Below are 15,034 nucleotides of genomic sequence, written 5' to 3' on the forward strand. Positions count from 1 at the left end.
ATCAATAGTTTCAAGATAACTTATAGATAAACACAATTTCAAGAAATTTCTTCACTTGATTGGTGCATTGCCAAGCAGCACAGAAGTGCTTTCTTCCTTCACCCCCCTTTTTTCTAAGTGAATACCAGGAAGAAAATTAGCAGCCCTCATTTGTACAAGGGCCAAATGCAGTCCCCATGCATCCTCTGTATCATTTACTCCTTGATTTTCCTATAAAGCCATGGGAATCAGAAAATATTCCTGAAGGTGTCTCAAGAGATCACCAAGCCCATGCTTTCCTCACCAATACTTTTGCGGCAGCTTACAACTTGGTACCATCTTAAAAACAGATTGAGCATGTTCTCCTTTCCTTCAAGGAGTCATTAAAGCAAGGGTGGACTTTTACCAGACAATCTGTTTGACCACAGCAACAACAAACCTCTATGCAGGTAAACCCAAGTACAGTTTTCCAGCCATTGCGTAATAGCCTCATCCAGTCCATCTTTCCAAGCCCATCTTGCCTAATTCTTCAAAAGAGGTTAAATAAATTAACATGAGAACAAGCTCACACTGAGGGAGAATGTTTCTGATAAGTATTGGCCAATTCACTAGAAGCAAAACTGGGATTATAAGTTAATATGCCACCTTATCTGAGCACCTCCACAGCAGAGCTTCATAAAAACATTGAAAGATAACAACCGTAAAATTTTGAAAACATAAATTACAGATGCATAACGGAAGGTTTAAGTCTCCAGTTCACTTGGAAAAGAAGAGGAGCTATAAATTAGAAGAAATACAAGCTCCAGAAAAATACCTCCGTGCTAAATTTCACTTTATATACCCAAAATAAATTTCCATTTTAGACAGAGGGAGATCTGTTTACTTATTTCCCTGAAAAATAGATGCCACAGAATAGGTCTGTCTAGAGCCTGATATATTATTTCTTCACAGGCCTTGCTGGATGGCAAGAAGATTGTAATTAAAGTTAACTCCAAAGACAAGATACAAAACAGCAACACGCTACAAGTTGCCCCACAGGCTTTTTGCTAACAGCATAGGTAACCACTTAGCAAAACATCTTGGCAAACAAATACAAGGATCCAGATTCCTTGGGATCATTTAGCTAAACCCTGTTAGAAATCCCTTCTCCATCTTTATCTGAACCTCTAAAGCCAAAGGCTACAAAGCCATAACTCTACAGCCCATGTAGAAATTAGTTTCCTTGAAATGCAAATAGTTTTAAAGCAACTAAATAGTTTAAACCGTCAGCGTGTGGAAAGAAGAAGTCATTATTTTATAGTTATCAGAGGCGTCTGAGGTGCTTCAGACAGCACACGGAAAGACACAATCCCTGTAGACCTTACCATCCAATTAACTTAATTAACCATGTTATTTCCCTAGTTCCTGGTAAGTCCTTAAATCAATGAACTATGACTTAATAGCAAAGTACATAACTAGGAGCTTTATTGATCATATCTGCACACAACACTGACCGAACTCCCAAAGTCACAGCTTGGCATAAAACCTATAAAAGATACCGCAGTAGCAGACTTCCACTTTATTATCCCAAAGCCCTGTGCAGGTACCAGAGATGGGAAAAAAGTGATCAAGAAGCAGGGACTGACATTTTAATAGCAAGAGAGCAAATATTGAGCGCATGTTTGTTAATCTACATTACAAGAAGAAAAAAATCATTACAGTGTTATCCAATTTTAAAATAAAAAATTTTAAAATCACCTCTCACAAAGAAAGATCCTAGGGTATTTTACAAATTAATAAAGAGGCCAGACCTCCACATCCTCTCCACACCTCCTGTGGCTACCTAAAGCCCAGAACAAGCAAGCAGCAGCTCAGCCCAGGTAGGGAGGAGCAGAGGGCAGGTACAAGGTTGCGGAGAAGAAAAGCTGCAGGAAATTTGCCTGCAAGATGATTCAGACATCCCCCCTACCAAAGGAGCTCTCTAATGGTGCTTTACACCAGCTCCAGCCCCACTATCCACCACTGCCATGTCTCCTCAGCAAGGGCACAACATCCAAGACCAGCAGGTCAACAGAAAGCCCACAGCCACCCTTAAGCACAGGGTGCGTATCCCCAATTTTGCCTCCCAGGACAAAACAGCACCAGCCCACCAGCCTCTTTCCTTCTTGCTGATAACTCTTTGGTGCATCTTCACCGTTTCCAGCAGTGTAACCGCGCAGCCCTGTGACGTGGTATTGTCACGGCCAGTAACTGGCCATAAGCTCTGTACGGAGTCTGCAAGGCCTCAGCGCGGAGGCTCGTCAGGCTTGCTGTGTCTGAGGTTTTCTTGATCTGCCCACAGCTTTGTTTTACTTGATTTCAGCAGCAATTTCAGTAATTGACCAAATAACTATGGCTTGGTTGTACAGGTCTGTACAGTACAACCTTAGTTTTATATGGGCACTTGTAACAAGCAGTTATTCTATGAAGAATGAGGTATTTTAATGATAACAGTGCAGAGAAATAGTGCACTTGAGCAGCAGAGATATAGGATGGCAGGTGATGGGACACAGACTTGACACTGGAGACCCCACAGCTCTGAATAACTTACTCATGATTCGTTAAAGAAACACACACCTGGAGCTGGACTAAAGCGCTTGTAGGGATAATGAGGAGAACAAATAGCATCCAGCATATGTATGCTGTAACATAACCTGGAGCTGCAGACTGATGAGCAAAGGTGTGAAAGTGTCTTAGCAAACAAAAATGACCCCAAGCAGATCCTGACTAGAGGAGAAAAAAAAACATCAATATGAACATCATATCCCCCAGTGAGTAACATGCATATGTAACAATTTTAACCACATTATTCTTTTTCTGTAACAATTACTGCAGGACTAATAACTATTAGACTATTACAATTTCAATTACACTTAAAGATGCTTTTGGCTTTTCATATACAAGGCATGTTGTGCCACATCTTCACCCATAAAAAAAAGTGAGTACAACAGCAGTCACACACAATATAGAGCAACAGCAGGCACGAGGGCACCCCTTAACCCCCTTTCACCAGCTCTTGTCCAGGATGATCTATTACCAGCTCCTAATGACGCTGAGGAGGTGGTTCATTTTCGAATAGGTCAGTGACTCATCGTTTTAATTCACTTCCCTCCACTACAAATCAATGAGCTCCTGAAACAGTATGATCCTGGACGACTGTTGTTGTAACATCTCACAGGCAAAGTAGACCCTAAAGGCCCCTTCCAAAGCTAGGTCACCACAACTGGCCAGAAAGATGGACTTACTCTTGGTGGGAAGCAAGCACCTCCTGGTAAGCGGACACCTTTCAACAAAGGAGTTTTCGTGGATGTTGAGCAGATCCCCATCTGTTTTCTCTTGCAGTGAAACAGGAATATCATACACCAGAAGAAAGCTGCCCTGTAATAAACTGGACCAGCCATGGCACTATCCAAAAAACCACCTCCATTCTCTTGGTTACTTGGCTGCATAAATGAGTTTTTCTATTGCTGGGCTACCCCACTCGCTGTACTGGGCGCAGCTAATAACAGCATTACATTATACCGTTACACTCAGGGGCTATGATAAGCCTCAAGAGCCAATTCACCCCAGAGTTAAATTCACATAAGGAAAAATGTGCACATGTTCGTACACAGAGGGAATGTCTCAGCTGTTTTGAAACGGTGCAGAGGCAGCCATCGCCACCTGCCCCTGTAATGCAAGGGCTGCTTTGTCAGTCATTTTCCTTTACACCCTGCTGAAAAGATCTCCCACTTCTACACAGGGGCTTTGACAGCATGCCCATCATGCCAAGACCCAAGCAACCCCCCCGCAGCGTAATTCAACGCCGCTCTCCCTGCACACCACTGAACTGCACCTCCAGCCTATACCAGCTGTGCAAGAGCTGGATTTCTGTAAAAAACTCGCAGCTGCAGAGTGAGATAACCATGAAGCAAGCCCCCTTGCTTCGCAATTCTCCAATTCCCATCCCTCACTCCCACCTCCGCACCCTTTACCGCTGCACTGAAACCAAGCACCAATGTTGCAGCTTGCAATTAAACATCATGCCATGATTTTGCAGGAAAGCAGCAGCACAGAAAAACGGCACCCTGAGGACTCCAAACTCACTAGATAAGCCAGCAGCAAGGCAATGAAGGGTAGTCAGAAATCTGTGTCCCCCACTGGGAAGCCCCTGGAGAGGAGCAGCTGCTTTCAGCAACAGTCAGGGAAGCAGATGGGTGGCAGAGGACAGCACTCCCTGGCCAAAAGCCACACTCCCTCTTAATTATTCAGAGGCAGAAACTGGATGGAATTCGTTGCGGTGTTGCCCGTCACTGAATTACTCCCAGACAGTGGCAGTATGTGACCCTTGGCAAGGGGCACCCCCAAAGTGCAGAGGTAGTGCCACCTGCCAGAGCAGCAGAGGGTTCCTTACGGAGGAGCCTGACTGCGAGCTAGAGGCACACAGCAGCTGCACAGCCCGTCCCCAGGCAAGGGCACGCTACAGCCAGCAAGCCTCACCTTACAGCAAGCCCTACAGAAACCAAGCATCGCAGCCTGGTTTGCGGAGCTTTTGCTTTCCGATCCCCAGCCCACTTACTAACAAGCCCCTGTGTATGCATGGTGACAGTCAAGGAATTATATTAAAGTAGGACAGGATATGCCAAAAAGCCAATTACAATGGCTATTTCAAAAAAACAACCCAGGAGCCATCCCTTTACACGGCCAAACACCCTTGGCAGGTGGTGGGTGGAAGAAAAAGAATAAATACAATTAAATAAGCAAGACAGACAGCTCAGCTTTGTGTTATATTTGAAATGCAGTCTCCAGAGGCTGAGGAAGCAGCATGACTGACTAGGGCAAATTTTGAAATTCCTCAAAGGCAGGTTGCCTAGATGTGCGGCCAGACCCAGGCTGACAGAAACACTGCTAACAGCACCTACTTTCCTAGAGGATTATCACTGGATGTAATGGATGGAAACGAGATTAGATAGCTGGTAAACTCACAACACAGATCATTACTGTAAAGGGAAATTTTTACCCACTGAAACAGAACTTTGTCAGCTGTGTGCTGCAATGCACTTGCAACCCTGTGCCAGGAAGACATTTTCTAACACATTTTGGTCATTTTTCCCAGATATTTGCCACAGTTGGCATAATTCTGAGTATGAAGATGTAATGAAAGTGCAGTTATTGAGTGTGACTTCATGTCTGTCTGTCTCTGCTTAACATGTTTTGATCTGAGCATCAAAAACCTTTTGAAGTGTAGTCATTACCCATGCTCTGCAGACCTGAAGGCTGGGGCATGCAGAGGTTTACAGAACTCCTCAGTCCCATTAATTTCAACAGACAGATAGAATCCCCCACCACTGTGAGAAACTAAAGGATAGCTTGATTTTGCTCAAAGCCCCACACTCAGTTAGGAATAGAGCTAGGCACAGGCCTGTGGCTCAATCCCCAGTACTAATTGACTAATTAATAAGTGCCAGCCACACTGGAATTGCTGTAGTTACCACTGGACTACAACCTCATGTGTTGCAGAACACAGACGCTACCAGGTGCTACTACACAAGGAAGGGATATAAAAGAGGACGCAAAGCCCATGAAACATGGAGTAGCAAAATATGGCCAGTAAATTGAAGCATGCTCCCAGCACCTCTTTAAGTGCATGCCACAGGATTCGCAGCATGCCTGAACTCTGCTTTTATTTGAAAATTGGAGACAGAACACCAGCCTCCAGCCCCATGTGGGGACAGAGCCCAAATGCATTATATGCAGCTACCTTCCAGCCCATCAAGAAGGAACCTCCACAGCTTGTGGCTCGTGTGTTAAAGGCCAATTTAAGCAAGTCATTCAAAAACTGTTTTCAAATGTTTTTTAAAAAAATAAAAAAGGCAGGAACACCAAGTTATTTCTTTCATACTCATTCACTCTCCATCAACTTGTATTGATCTCTGCAGCGCAGAGTTAAATTAATCCTCATCTCCCATCTCCTCTAGTGCTGCTAACACCTCTGCTACTGGTCATTTGCTCACTTTTCCTGGAACCAAGCATAAGGTCTTAAGATTTGTTCCTTTGCTCCCCACTCCCTCTTATTGGTCTAGAAAGACTTTCTTATTTAAGGAAAAAACTCATGCAGTTTAAAGGGCCTTAGCCATTGACAGAAATAAGGAAGCAAATGAGAGCATTGACAGTATCCACAAAATCACATCATCTCTGGATACTGAGGTACAGAAGAGGCAAGGAGCTGTTGATTATATCCAAATCCCTCATATAAGGTGTGCGGGTCAACCACATACCAGCTCTGAGCAGCCATGCCCCTCACCAAGCACAGAGTAGCTCTCTCTCCTCCTGGGACCTAGAGGGATGCATCCTGCAGGAACAAGACCTTGTGGCATGAGGGCGTGAGGTTTTTTTCTAAGTCACTGAAGACTGCCAGCCAAAGAGACCACATAACTCCCCAGCTTGAAGAGGAAAACCAGAGACAGAAGAAGGGTGAAGAGATGATGTTCCCAAGGTGGAAGAAAACTGAGAGGCAGCACTGCAGCACTACTCCCTTGCTCACACAGATCTACCGGCCCTCCCATCACAAAGGGAGGGGGTTTTTTTATGGACATGACTGCATGTACAACAATGAGAATGACTACCTCCTGTTCCAAGATGAAAGTAAGCAAAAGAATATTTAACGTAGAAACAAAATACTCCTTCCCAATAGTGCCCTCTGTTCAGGATTAACACATAGGCTTGAGACTACGTGATACTAAGCTGCTACAATTATTTACTAAGTCATCCTCCCAGCTCTGCTAAATTCATCCCGCTCTGACAGCCCCTGGGAACTTCCCAAATTCCAGTAGTCAAAAGCAATAGATCTGGGCAAGGTAGTTCTAGTAAGGGAGTTCCCGCTCCTGGAAACATCATTTCCCAGGACACACACAGAACAGACTGAACCTGCATCAGGAAAGCACGTTGGTACTAAGTAAGAAAAGAACAACTTACAATCACTATTTCTGTAAAACTGTCACACTGCCAGATAGTTTGCCTTATTCTCTTATTTTTCTCCTCATTTCTTTGCATCTCATTTGTTCCTAAACCTTTGAAGCCTCTGCTGCAAGGGGATGCAAACAAAGACAAAGCCTCCTGCCCCAAGTCTACATGCTACTTCTGTGGGGACTGCTCCTGTCAAACTGGGACCAAAGGTAAGACACAGGCCCTTTGTGCCCAGACACTGTAGGACCACCTAAACTTTGCTCCAAGAACAGAGAGGAAAAGATTTTACCTTTTAAAAAAAAAAAAAAAAAATGGAAGACAGAAGAAAAAAAATCCACAGGCCAATCTCAGCACCATCCCATAGGACCCAAGTGAGATCTCTCAAACCTGATGTAATCCTTGCCTCTAGTAGCAGATTCCCTCTTGGGTTGTACAAGGCAATACGCAAATGTGAGCCAGGACCTTTTTTCCTCTCTGCACAGATGAATGAAGTGTCACCAAGATGACTAATAGAATCACATGTACAGGAAAAAGTGACAACACCTATAGCCCAAATAAATACTCAGAATAGCCTCCGACTCTGGCAACAAAGCAGCAACCAAGGTTAACACAACTGCTAAAACAAAAGCTCTGTAATACGTTGTTCACGGTAGAAATAAATTTGTTAAGTAAAAAAGCGTGTTACTTCATAGACAACTTGAAAAGCATAGAACTGTATTTATCTTGCAGCCTCAGCAAGGGGTCTTTATTCATCAAGACACAGCAGTTTAGCTGCCAGGGTCACTGACACCCCTACTTAAATACACAGATGGATCTAACCACATCTTAATACATAGCACTTCCTTGATCTCAAACAGTACAGGGGAGCCCCCTTCTCCTTAAATCCAGACTGATATTGATGCAAAATACCTGAAGCTGTCAAAAGAAAGTAGGTTTGATCAAACTAATTTCCCAGTGGAAAGTAGCTCTCTCAATGCTATCAATGGAACCAGCGAGATAGAAAACAGTTCTGGCTCAAAAAACAACAGCCAGTAATTACTAGATGCCAAGTTCATCTAACATTAATGAGGGGTAAAGTCAGTAACAGGGAAATCACCATAATTGTAAAATTTGTTTTAGTTATCTTATGTGAATTCCTTCATCTTCCAAAGACAAAGCAGGGGTAATGGGGGCGGGGGAAGCCAATTCATTCTCTTGACAAAACAAGAGGGCTGAAAAAAACAATCCTACCCGAATTTTAAATTGACAGTGGAATTACTTTCCTTCTCAATGGAAGGAGTCCATGAGAAGATCAAGTATAAGTGGACAAAATGCAGACCCTTCCAAGACTAGGTGTTTTATCCCAGGCCAATCACTGCAGAAGAGAAGCTGCCATTTATAGAGGCCATCAGAATGGGACTTGTTTACTTATTTTTCCAGATCAAATACTGCCTAGACTCCAACCCCAGTTACACCAGTGTCAATCCACAGTAGCTGTACTTATTTCAGGAACACAAACAGATGTTTACATGGTCTAACTGCATTTGGCCCAAGATGTGCGTGCAGGAGCAGTTCCCATACACGCGGGGTCATCTCCAGCATCCACTGGAACAGATGTGCAGCCTCTCTGGGAAGAGAGATCACTGTGGGGAAAAAACACAGCAAGTTTTTTACTTGCTCTAGACATTACACAAGCCTTTCAGGCACAGATCACTGCTCTGAACTTCAGTGTTAGGACTCACTTTTTAAGAAATGGCTCCAATTATGTGATGCAGAGCTCCAAAAATGCCCAATTCACTGTCTTAGGGCTCATCTTCAAAGGGATACTTTCAATAGAACTATAACCTGATAATTATTCTACTATATTTATACCTCTATAAATTCAATTCTGTTTCAAAGTAAGTAGTTTTATTGCACTGTAATAAAGTCAAATAATTAACAAAATAGTCATTTTTATTCTAAAACAGGACACCCATAGGAAGGCCTATAGAGACAACCTGACTTTGGCTCAACAAGGATCTGGCTGTGGCTATAACTAAGCAGCTGCCCTGCACTTGGCATCTACTTAGAAGAGACAAACAGTAAACAACAACAACAAAAAAAAAAAAAAGGTGGAGCAAATCATCTACCTCAAACTTGCCACACACCCCAGTTTAACCTCAGCAATCTTCATCTCCATGCAGCCCAGGGCATCAGAAGACCCCTGAGTCAGCAGCTGCAATCACAGGTCAAGACTGGAGCAGTTTCAAAGACCATGCCCATTTCCTGGGAATTGCCCACATGCTTTTCCAATATGCTTGGCATGAGCCCGCAGCAACACCAACAGGACTGGAAAACAACAGGCATGGCCTGAATCCAGATGGATCTAGCAGTTCCTCTCACCATGAAATTCTCCTGGCTACCACAATTCATAGTTTCCATCAAGGTCTTCAGCTTTCTGAAAGGTTCCCTCCACACTTTCCAACCTTGGCACCTCTAAAGGGAGAGCATGCCAAACCACTGCAGGTGATGCATTTGCTCAGCATTGAGCAGCATCACTCAATATTGCTAAGACTCCTTTGCAAGGAGCCCTACAGAATATAACAGCTTAAGCGAGAGAGAGCAGAACTGCACAGTGTCCATCCACTTTCGTACAGCCAAGTTCTGTGAATACAGAATGACACTTGGATTGTAAAATCTGGCAGACCACTTCAAAAGCAGAGAAACGATGAATCTGTCTTTAACTGAATTCCAACGAGGCTTTAGAGTCATTCTGTAAAACCTTTGTGGCCTCATCCCCAAGTTGCACACAACTTCTCAATCAGAGCTAAATTTGATGATTGTTGAAGTACAGGATCAAAAGCAGCAGCCCAAACTCAGTGCAGTGTGACAGCCAGCAAGGAGGGGAGCAGGCAAGCAGAGCGCTGGGTGCAGCTATTACTCCCGCACTCGATGGATGCCAAATCCACATCAACATATTAATGAACAAAAAAAGACCCCATCAAAGCCTAGCAGGATTTGCTCTGGCTGTCCCATCAGTTTGATGAATGACCATTATCCCTTAAGCATTACCACCACAGCCTTCAAGCGATCCTAATTCCCCACCACACTTCACTGGAGGGTCAGAACCTCTATTTTTACACTTTGTTTAAAAGCAGTGGCCTGTATAATGAGTATTACCAACAAACAGCAGCCCATAAATTCCCGAACGCTGTGCGTGCAAGTCCTCGTCTCTGACAAAGCTTGGATGCACTGTAAGAGTATCGCATGCAGGAATATATTAATACACAGCACTCAGCAGATAGACATAACAGCTCTTCAGCTGCAGAGCAGTTCAATTGCACACTATTTAAGCAACAGCCACCCAGCTGATTTTCTTCACTGAAAATTAAGTACCAGTAAAATAGATCCCATCATTGTAGGTTTGGACAAAAGGACGCTGTAAGGCAACGTATTAAAACTGAACACACTCAACCTGGCACTGAAAGATGGTCCTAAGACAGCGTGATAAATACAAAAACCTGAATTCTGAATAACCGAATTATTTCTGATGTGGCAAGCACAAGAGCAAACAATCTTAAGCAGCGGAATAGTTCAACTGATTTCAAGTTATGCACACCACACAGCTTGCAAGATCAAAATGTTGATGAGTAAGAAAACAGAACACAATTCACATCATTTTTAACAGTTACTCTATTTTAGTTATTCCACACGTCACATGTGCGTATCACAAATAACATGGAACTCAATGAAAGATCTAATTTTCAGCTAGTCATGCATAACTAGCAAATATCCATCTTATTGGAATGTTTCTTCTTTACTTAATCACATACATCAAGGAGAATCCCATTTCCAGTCATAATTATAGTTTCACAGGTATGGAGCAAAACATCCCAATATGCTGTTCTGAGGACAGAATAAAAAGCTGATGTTTATAGCCCAGCTGTTATAAAGCCCCTCAAGACAGACTGCTGTGATATTTTTACCTTCCCATTATAAAAATTTAAATAGCTCTGCCAAAACCATGCAAAACCACCCCCCTGCTAAGTTTTCCCCTGGGTCCCGGTCCTGCCAAATTACACCTGCAGCAAGATAAGGCAGGCAGAAAGGGAGATCTTGCAGCGGGTTTTTACTTTGTTGCCCTCATCCTGCACATCAACATGCACCAGGAGGGGCTTCCCTTTCCCCACGCACCGCAGGACACCGCTGCCCATGGCTGCACAGCAGCAAAATACCCGTGTGCTCCTACAACTGTTTCCAAGGTAACCCGATGGAGCACTACACAAGGGAAGGAAGCAAACAGCAGCATCGCAATCCTGCAATATTGTCACTTTTCCGAGCAGGTCTGTGTTGACCCTTCCCTGATGCCCCACAATTCATGCAACGGGTGGATAACTCACTTCATATCTTCTAATCCCATTACAACAGTCTACAGGCTTGGATTTTGTGGTTTCTTGTTTGGGGTTTTGGTTTTTTTCAATAAGGCATCATACTGGAGTTTTAAGGTGAGAGTCAAGTTTTCTGGTTTTACTGAAGGAAAACCATGCGGAGGAAGGGGAATTACATCAACAACCTAAATTTACTCAGACTCTGTATTCCCTCCCAACAGAAGCAGAAAGAGGTCTCCAGTTTAGCAAAGAGTGTCTGCCCACTACTGTGACCCATGTTATACAAGTCATACGCATCTAGATAACACTTATTTTCATCAGTTGGGATTAAACCATCTCCACACTGCTCAGTCTGCAGATAGTTTATCCTTCCTAGGCACCCAGTTTCCACAACCACTCAGATGTGCCAAAATCCCTAGAGAGTTTCCCACCTGCCCACATACATTCATGCTCCCAAAGCAGAAATTAGCCTTTGCTTCTTGTGCTACTGGAAGCAGCAAGAACACAGTGCAGATCCCGCAGACCTCACATAAAGAACAGCAGCACAAGGGGGGGGAGGAAATCAGGATGGCAAAGGGTCTGGCATGAACAGCTAGCTCTCGCTGCTGCCCTGAGAGAGGACTAGCTGTCAGGAAGGTAAATCAGCACAAGATCTGGCTGCACAGCTCTGTACATACAGCAATGGACGGAACTGCCAGGCTGCATGCTCTAACCTCCGATCCCAGGTGTGAGACAACTCCACAGCCACACAGAGAGAAGCAAATCAACCCCCTGACTTAGGAGCAGCAGGGCTGTTAACAGTACAGGCTGGAGGGAACACATTTTCCACCAGCAATCTCCAAACCCATAAACACAAAATATTTTTTTTCTACATGAAACAGAGCAAGGAGTAACGCATCCCATGTACAACCCTCTTGTGGTTGGGAATAACAATACATTACAGCATGAAGAACTTCAACACTCTGGTCAGGGGTCACCCCCATTCCTCAAGGAACAGAAATTTTAAGGCAAAACATGCATAAGGGAACTCATTATGGGTGATGTTTTGAAATGGCAATCATACTTCAGCACAGTTCATGTATACCTTGTATTTCCCTATGTGACTTACCGTGGCTGACCTTTTGAATACCAACTCTGATTAACGAAGCTTCCAACCCAGCACTGAATGGCAGCAAATTGCAAGAGATGCTCATCACATTAATATTCAGTAACCAAAATATACCACTCTTCTAATCACAACAGTGCTTCTGCTGAAAGCCCCGACATTTCCTTCAGGAACTTGAGGACTGCGGTCCTCAGAGGAAGTTAACACTCTGATGGGCTACAGCATGCATGCCTTGGGGAGAAGCTCCCCAGCTTAGATATCTGAAACAAAACCTACCAAATCTGCACAGCCACGGAGATGCCAACAAGGCAGACATAACTTGTTTTGAGTAAGGAAACCCAGAAGTCAGTATTTCTTCATAGACTGTTTGGAGGTTGGCTTACAAAATCTGAACAGAACCCTGCTGAGATTTCCTGGCAGCACTACACATGACATGATGTGAAGCCTTCTTGAGCATCCAGCTAAACCCCACACCATAACTGTTAACACTGCAGTGCTACAAAAACCTTACCAAGTACCTCCTCTGCTACCCCTGCAGAGTTAGATGCTGTAATACAACCATCAAACTGGTCACCTCAGGGAAAGGGGGGGCGGGGGGAAGAGTTCCTTACAAACTCACAGCACGCTCTTTAGCATACACCTCCTCCTCTACACAATACATCAACTTGAGCCTGCAAGATTTATTCCTCCAGATAAACCATTCCGTGATTAACTAAATGGTAACTTCCAAAGACCAACTACTCTTGAGGCATCTGTGGAAATAAATGCAACGTCAATAGGGAAAATGCCCAACATACTTGAAGGGATGCACACCAGTCACAGACTTACTGCAGTGCTGGGACTGAAATCAGAGGAAGGGACAATGAGAAAAGGCATTACACAGACCCCAGAGACAAGAGCCAGTACGTGCATATGAAGTCACAGGGAAAGTAACCTGGCAAACACACTAACCCAGTACAGCTGTACATCAAGAGCTTGCTGCTGTAGATGTTTTATAAGGCCCCTGAAGCCATCCCTGGTCCAGTGGTGCAAGAGCATCCCCATCAGCTGCAGCAGAGCAGCATTACAAAGCACTGCACCATAACAGGGTCAAATTCACACCAACAGGTCTCAGGGTGGCAAACAGGGGATCGATTTACTCTTCTACAGGACAAGATTCTTAACAGCTCTGTCCCAGGTGGATGGAGTCTCTGAGTGGAAGCCATGGTCCCAGAGGAGTCCGGCATCAGAAACTGTGTTCTCCCAAAGCAGTGGGAGCAAGGAAGCAACATTACAAAGACTCAACAGCTCAATGGCTCTGTCCTGACACCTTACAGGGCATCCAACAGCACAGTTTCTCTCCATACTTATTAACCAGCAGGACATGAGAATTCCTCGATTTTTGTATCACTTGCATCAAATGATGCAACAGTGCCACTTCAGATACCTAGTACGTCTGCTTAGCAGTGCACGATCTAAAGAGGGAGTCAGGGGAAAGGATGCATAAGAAAACCCAGTCGTTAACTGCTTGCAGCAAAGCAGCTGAAACTGGTATGACACGTTCCTGCTTACCTCTGCCCATCCCAGATCAGCTCCTCCACCTGAGCCTTACTAGGGCTCATTAGAGCTGCACTTCATTTCGGAGACATAAACTTTCCCCACCACTCGCATCCCTGTTCATCTATAAATCCAAGAGCCAGAGTGCAGGATTTGAGCCTCCCTTTTGCTGTGCCACCTTGTGGGTGCTTTCTCTCGGCTTTTATGAGCTGCAGGTCCAGCATTTATTTAACATCACACTCTTGAACATGTAAACAAAATACTTCACAGTCACTGGGAGCAACAGTAAGAAGAACAATAGGAATCAAATTACCGCGACACGTCCTCCGTACAATTCGCAAACCCTTTAATCCCCAGTTGGAGCTGGGCACTGAGAAAAATTACCGGCTGAAAATAGCAGCACCAGTAGCTTTAGAAAGTTAGAGCTCAGATGCTGCAAGCCCCTCTAGATATCCAGAAAGGACCGCTCAGCCACCTCGCACTCAGGCTTGTCCCTACCACTTCAAGAAGAGGGGGACGGGGGGACCTGAGCCCAAGGCAGCGCGGGGATGGAAGGACAGATTTGCTGCAGCAAAGTTTACCAGCACGAAGAACATCTCCCCTCCACCCCCTTCATTCACAGAGCCCCACGCCAGCAGAGGATTGCCCCCCTCCCACAAAAAGAAATTAAAAAATAAGGAAAAAGCGAGGCGGAGGGCAAACCCGAGCATCCCCAGCCTCCTCTCCCCCGGCCGCGCTCACCGTCCTCTTGCATCCGCTGCAGGCACAGGGCGAGGCTCTTCCTCCAGCCCGGCATCGCGGCAGGGGCAGCGCTGCCGCCCCCCGGGGCAGCGGCTCGGCTCTAGGGGCCCGGGGGGGCCGGCGGGAGCGGCGCTGCCGAGCGCGGCCGGGCTCCCCGCCGCTTTATCGCCGGGCGGTGCATGCGGCGGCGGCGGGGCCGGGCGGGGGGAGCGGCGCTGCCCGCCCCCGCCTGCGCACGGCCCCGCGGGGCGCAGCGCCGGGCCCCCCCGCCAGCCGCGGGTGGCGAGGGCGAGCCAGCACGGGGGGCGGGGGGCGGCCAGCAAGTAGCCCGCCTGTGTAGATGTTGTACGTTTTCCGCCGGGGG

The 15,034-nt window shown here is 45.4% G+C and overlaps 1 protein-coding gene across 1 annotated transcript in view; it reads right to left on the reverse strand.

The window, feature by feature from the left end:
* Positions 1–14,824, reverse strand: part of GRIP2 (glutamate receptor interacting protein 2) — a 285,002-nt gene extending 270,178 nt beyond the window's left edge. Inside the window, exon 1 of the mRNA XM_027805921.2 lies at positions 14,671–14,824. Within this exon, the coding sequence (XP_027661722.1) occupies positions 14,671–14,725 (55 nt within the window). The 5' untranslated portion in view covers positions 14,726–14,824. The remainder of the gene's footprint in view (positions 1–14,670) is intronic.
* Between the last annotated feature and the right edge of the window lie 210 nt (positions 14,825–15,034).

This window comes from Falco cherrug, chromosome 4 (assembly GCF_023634085.1).
Source record: "Falco cherrug isolate bFalChe1 chromosome 4, bFalChe1.pri, whole genome shotgun sequence".
In the NCBI taxonomy this organism is placed as follows: Eukaryota; Metazoa; Chordata; class Aves; order Falconiformes; family Falconidae; genus Falco; species Falco cherrug.